Genomic DNA, 6870 nt, shown 5'->3' with positions numbered 1-6870 from the left:
CAAGAGGGAGATTACAGTGTAGAGGGCTGAAACTCTTGAGTCGATGCACTGAGGTCAGGACAACTGAGCACTTGAGGCTAACTACTGATAGGACAATACTCTATGGACATATGCTTGGAAAATGGCCCTTCCCACTATCCTGTGCTGGCTCAATGATTGGTGTATACAGAGAATTGTAGGAGGGACTAGGGGGTGGAGTAAGACTAGCCAGGGTCACTTTTGCAGTGGATGAGGAAGAAGGAGGTTGTGGAGATTCTGCTTCCATCCCCTTCACTTCTACTCCTAAAGACCAAGAATAAAGACTAAGGACTTTTGCTTATCCTGACTCTGGCTGATTCTAAGGTATCCTGGGTGCTAGTGCAGTCATCACATTAGAGGACTAAAAAATTTGACAACCAACAATCTAGTATAAAGACAACTCCAAACAATACCAATATATATTATAAATCTGCTTTATTTGGACAAGTATAAGAGATGGAAGGGACCAAAGAAATGTCATAAGGATACAGTTCCTGTAGTCTTTCTACTTATATCATTTCCATTTTCAGGTACACTGCAAGAAAACATAAGCACCACTGTTTTTTTTTTTGTTTGTTTTTTTTAGCACAAGGAGATTCAGTAGACATGTAGCTTCAAATGGCTAGCTGAAGGTGGTCAAGTACAAGCTTCTTTCAAATCCAAGTCAGTGTCTGTGCTGAGGAAGGACACTTGAGTATTTTCCCAAGGTCCCAGACTTAGGAACTTAAAGACAATAAGTAGATATTCTCATAGATGGATGGGAGGGTCAGATAGAACTTGTGTGACCATGCTCACTGATATTCTCAACAATCTTATGACTGGAAGTTCATACTCAATGAGAAGTAATCCAGCTGGTAAGCATATGGCATTTAAACTTTGGCCCCAATCCTGGGTGCAAGAAAAGATCAAAGGTGGGGGAGAGGGGTCTGGAAACCAACCCCAACATCTGCAGCAGCCAAAAGGACAGCAGCATTGATGCTAAGGGTTAGGAACAAGAAGCAGGGGCTTGAGGCATTCCGGAGCCAGTAATCTGGTAGACACATGTTAGTGCTTGTAGCTCTTCCTGCTGGAAGATGTGGTCGTGGTGTACTTCACACTGGTGCTGCTGCCTCCCAGGGACCCTCTCCCACTGCCGGAGCTGAAGCCGCCTCCAACGCTGAGTCCTCCTCCCACGTTGTAGCCGCTGCCGCTACCATAGGAATAGCCACTTCCTCCACCCATACCAAAACCGCCTCCAACACCACTGCCACTGCCACTGCCATATCCACTGGAGACTGAGGAGCTCACAACAGCTGTGGAAGGAATAAAAAATTACATGTTGAGACCCCACTAAACTAGAAAGCTATGGAGAAATTAAAGCAAAAGTGAGGAGAACAATCAAAGATACTCACAGATATTGACTTGTCCCACACCTTCTCCACTCATTCTGCACTCCTCTCCCTCCAGCAGCTTCCTGTAGGTGGCAATCTCAATGTCCAGGGACAGCTTGACATTCATCAGCTCCTGGTATTCACGCAGTTGGCGGGCCATGTCCTGTTTGGCCCTCTGAAGAGCAGCTTCTAGATCTTCTAATTTGGCCTTGGCATCCTTGAGGGCCATCTCGCCCTTCTGCTCAGCTTCAGCAATGGAATTCTGCAGGTTAGCACACTTTGGGGAAAAAGAAAGAGATCTTATTCTTTCTTCCTTTCCATAGGAACTCAGATTTATGACACAAAACAATTAGGAAAGCAGTTGGAACTCATTCCCAGCCCTTCTCCCTCCCATGAGACCTTGTTGTCAGCAAGTCCCAATTTAATATATTTGTGTTAGCTATGTCAAATGTGGAAATGAATGGAAACTGGTGGGAGAGGAGCCAGACATAGTAAGGACTGGGCTTTAAATAAAGAGGCTGTCATGGGGATCGATTAGTTGTGCTACATGGACTGAGTTACATAGTAGCAATGATGAAGATATTCAGAAAGGAAGATACTCGGAAACATTGGTGCAGAAAACTGGCTATAGCCTACCTGCTTCTTGACGCTATCAATCTCAGCTCTCAGTCTCTGAATCATTCGGTTCATTTCAGAGATCTCATGCTTGGTATTGCGGAGGTCATCCCCATGGCGGCCAGCTGTGATCCTCAGCTCCTCATACTTATGGGACAGAAAAAGGCAGAGAAAGAGAGAGACAGCATTAGTATCACAGTGAAATGCCTCCCAAATTGTCTCAGTGTTTCTTCATGAGATTCACTCCAGCACACTTGAACTTATTCATTAGCCAGCTGTTAGCTGTTAAGTGTCATATCACAATGTCCTATTTCCCAAATAAAGAAGAGGATGAGACAGAAGTGTAACCTGCCCTTGGCTCTCTGGCAGGTTAGAATGGTAATCACAGACAGCCCATTTATTTCCTCCTTATCTCACCTTGGTCTGGTACCAGGACTCAGCCTCAGCCCTGCTCCTCTGGGCAATCTCTTCATACTGTGCCTTGACTTCAGCAATGATGCTGTTCAGATCCAGAGAGCGGTTGTTGTCCATGGACAGAACAACAGAGGTATCAGAGATGTGGGTCTGCATCTGGGCCAGCTCCTACAGGACAGAGACAATCAATTGTGCCATCTCTAGACAGCAGGAAGCATTCCCAGGGAATCTGGGAATTCCCTCATAGGTCCCCCAGCCCAAACCATCATTAAATAATATTTCAGGGCCTGATATATTTGAGATACATGGCTTTTACATATTGAATATTAGGCACCCATTCCTTTAAGAAATAACTTTTTTGAAGAACATAGGGATTCTTACTGCTTCATAGAAAGCTCTTAAGAAGTTGATATCTTCTAGGAGAGAGTCTGCCTTGGCTTGCAGTTCCACCTTATTCATGTAGGCAGCATCGACATCCTGGTTGGGGAAAACATACAACAAGAAATCAGCTAATGAGAGTTCCTTTCTCTTATAGCCAAACCCAGAACGTTGCTTGGACCCATGTTCTCTCTTTCTGCAGCTTGTTCTCTAGAATCAATCAACTCACCTTCTTCAGTGTCACAAATTCATTCTCTGCTGCTGTGCGCTTGTTGATTTCATCTTCGAACCTGGATAGAAGCAAAAAAAGAAAGATGGTTGAGCCAACGGCCAATAGGATTGGGAAAAATCAGCCTGAAATCCAAGGTCTCCTCAAAAATGGACTGTTCCCATGTGGATTATGAATCTCCTTTCACTGACATGGAGATGTGAACTAACACAGGGCACACTAGGAAATTTGAGAGATGGAGTTATGATCTTTAAACTTTTTTTGCTTTTCTATCACCCTCATTTTGTCCTCTTAGGGATACTATGGAATAATGTAAGGTATTTCCTTCCTTTATGAATATTTTGTAGTGTTCCCCAATTTCTTCTGGTCTTTGTCCTTTAGGAAACTGGTTCCCACGCTTTCTCTCTTGGCTAATCTAGCTTTTGTCTTTTCCAGTCCTCTCTCACTTACTTGTTCTTGAAGTCTTCCACTTGATCTTGCATATTTCTCAACTCAGAATCCAGAGAACCTTTCTCACGTGTGATTCTGTCCAATTGCCCTCTGAGTTGGTTAATATAGGCTTCAAACATAGGCTCCAAATTTTGTTTCACAGTCTTGGTGCCCTGTTCCTGCAGCAGTGTCCATTTGGTATCCAAAACCTTGTTTTGTTGTTCAAGAAATCGTACCTGGGAAACAGAACCGAAAGTCAATTCCATAAAGCATTCCTTTGGTTGATAGAAAGTCATTGACAGAAGACAATAATATCATTAATGATTTCATGATCTCCAAATCCTAGTAGAGCAGCAAATCCTTATGATGTTTGGACCATGGCAATTCTCTACTCAAATTATACTACAGCCTCTCATTTTTATATGGGGGCCCAGTCACCATCTCTAACAACAGATTTAAATAAAATCTACCTACTTCTGCCTCTCTCTTATCATGTCACTCTATTTTTTTTTCATTCTTATTGGATTTAAGAAGACAATTTATACACTCTAGAAAACAAAGTAGGTACTAGAATTTTAATATTGGAAGTGACTTTAGAGGACACCTAGTCACACCTACCCCCAATACAGGAATCCCTTATACAGAACACTTTTAAGCCTCTGTTTGACAGTAATAACTATTCTAATTGATTTCTGTATTTTTTAAGTCCAAGAATTCATTGCTCTTTCCATTATGATGATTCTTGAGTGAACCAATAAATCTTTTGTTTGCTTTTGTCTTCCCATAGCCTTGAATCTTAACCAGTTCAATCCTCTCTATTTACAGCTGGAGATCAATATTGACATTCTGAAAGGATGACTTGCCTAACATCACATGGATTATAATTAGTAGATCTGGGATGCAAATTCTGGTATCCTGATGCCTAATTGGATAGAATTTTCTTTGTACCATGCTGCCTTACTATGTCATGGGAGCTTAATTAATATTGGCTGACAACAAAAATTCTCACCACTCCCTTATGCATTTCAGCAATGAAAGAATAACCCATCACATGGGTGAACTCTTTTCACATGCCATAAAATTATTGACACTAAGAATTCTCTTTTTCTATGGAGAAGAGGTAAAGTTCCTAATAAATTAAACAACTTAGGTATATTGTTATCCCTTTCAATAATCATCAGCCAATCATGAGTTGGACAAAATTTCTCAATGCATAGAGAATTTGAATCTCTCTTTTCTTTCATCCCCAAGTCCATCAAGTTAAGTATAGATATACACCTCATGATGGCTATATATCTTAATGACTTACCTTGTCAATGAAGGAAGCAAATTTGTTGTTGAGGGTCTTGATCTGCTCCCGCTCTTCAGTCTTCACCCTCTGGATGGTGGGGTCAATTTGTAGGTTGAGGGGAGTCAGAAGACTCTGGTTGATAGTGACTTCTTGGATTCCACCAGGGGGGCAGACAGGAAACCCAGCTCCTCCATAGCCACCACCAAAGCCAGCTCCACCACCATATCCGAAGCCACCACTGACTCCACTGCCGAAACCAAATCCACCTCCCATTCTTCCACCATATCCACTCTGGAAGCCACTGCTGCTCCCTGCGATGGCGATCCTCTTGGACCCCCCTAGGTTGTAAAGGCTTCGGCTGCCGAAACCAGCTCCCCCAGAGATTCCACAAGACCTTCCAAAGCCACCACTGCCCCCTGTACGGCACACAGATACAGAGCTGAAGCCTGACCGGTTGATGCCGGGAGTGATGGCAGAGTTAGCACTGAAGCCACTCCGGCCACTTCTTTGAAACCTGACTGTAGATTGGCAAGACATGATAGCTTGGTTTTGCTGAGGAAGTTGAAGAGAAGAAGTAAAAGTCAAAGAAGACCAGAAGGCTAGAGAAGGACTGTGTGAAGCTGAGATGCCAGCAAGGGCTTTATATACTGAGAAAAATAGGGTTGGGTCCAGTGTATGAAGATGAGCTTGCAGGTGGGGAAGGGCTGGGCTTTACAAATAGTGAGATCACTCCCACCTTGCTGGAAAAGGTATGAAAGACCAAGATTGCTTTTTTGGCTTCCGTTAGTCATAGAGAAATTCTCCTGCCTTCCAGCCTTAATTTGATCTCTAGACAATAAAGGCAGTATGCAAATTCACTGAAGTCATCTACTAGTCATGTTTCCAAACAAAAGAGACAAGGAGCTGAGCTGTGGTAATTGTTCTCTCCTCTGCTTACTCAGATGTGTCCCCCCAAGTCTCTCCCTCCACTGGCACCACCCTCCACCCAGATAGGGTGGAATTTTGCCATAGGGCAGTTAACCTACTCAATGGTTAATGTGTGTGTGTGTGTGTGTGTGTGTGTGTGTGTGTGTGTGTGTGTGTTTCTAGGGAGGCAAAGAAAGCCACAATCTCATCTGTTCCTATAACTTCTTCCTAACATACTGGCAGTTTTATTTTGGTAGAGATGGGGAGAGGGAAAGAAGAAACAGTTTGATGATGGTTGGCAGCAATGGAGTCTGGTGGTGCCCTTCATCCACTGTCAGCAGGTCTTTAAGGAACTTTCCTGAGAGAAAAAGCAGTCATAGTTTGAACCAGAACTCTGCCTACTGAGCTGGCATTTATTAACCACCATTTATTAAGCATTATCATGTGCAGTACATTCTGCCTTAATATTTCCCTGGGATATATCATATATACTCCTAGATAAATACTAGGTAATTCAGGGAGGAAAATGTTTTGATCATTAATGTATTTTCTCAAGTTTAATGTGGGCCCTTTAAGAAAAAGGTATTTTTCATTCATTTTGTCTGAGGGTCTCCAGTGCTTACTATAGTTCCGGACTTGTTCCTCCTACTTCCTAAGCTTAGCTTCTCTGCTAAACTCTTATAGAACATTTTCCTCTCCATTTTCTGCTTCCTTGGAGTAAAAGATGATGAACAAAACACAAAATAAATTAATAAAGCAATGATATAATTAAAGAAACCACTAGTGGATAGCATATCTTCAGAATAGCATATGAAGGCATCTAATGAAAAGTATGTAAAGGGCAAAAGGGTGTTCAGCCGTTAATCATAGGTATTTGTTCTTACAAGTAAAGTGACATATTAACCAGATATTTCAGTTCTTGCTTGCAAACTCAGATTCTAGCAGAGCTGCTCAGGGGAGTGTAGGAGGGAGGGGGAGTACTATAATTTGAGATTTGACAATTCATTTGCTGAGGAAAGGAATTACACTTTATTATCTCTTTCCCAATAGTATTAGCCTTCAGTGCAAGTTTTTGAGAAATGTTCAGGAGATGCCTATAATCCAGAGGCAAATGACAGAAGGGAAAGAGAAAGGAAAGTAAGAGATAAGGAAATTTAAGAGATCTTGTTTCTCTCAGCATGGTGAATTTTTCTGCTGCCACCCTCAGCTTTGGACCAAGC

At 42.4% G+C, this 6870-nt stretch overlaps 1 protein-coding gene across 1 annotated transcript; it reads right to left on the bottom strand.

The window, feature by feature from the left end:
- Positions 1–436: 436 nt before the first annotated feature.
- Positions 437–5380, bottom strand: LOC100932812 (keratin, type II cytoskeletal 6A). Its single transcript, XM_003772205.3, is given in 9 exon segments — positions 437–1125; positions 1128–1310; positions 1410–1665; positions 2025–2150; positions 2421–2585; positions 2799–2894; positions 3025–3085; positions 3475–3689; positions 4763–5380. Coding segments are annotated over 9 exon segments (1743 nt in total). The 5' UTR covers positions 5282–5380; the 3' UTR covers positions 437–1003.
- Between the last annotated feature and the right edge of the window lie 1490 nt (positions 5381–6870).

The sequence above is a fragment of the Sarcophilus harrisii genome, chromosome 5 (genome assembly GCF_902635505.1).
Source record: "Sarcophilus harrisii chromosome 5, mSarHar1.11, whole genome shotgun sequence".
NCBI lineage: Eukaryota > Metazoa > Chordata > Mammalia > Dasyuromorphia > Dasyuridae > Sarcophilus > Sarcophilus harrisii.
Note: the sequence above shows the minus strand (reverse complement) of the source record. Positions and strands in the feature narration are given on the sequence as shown.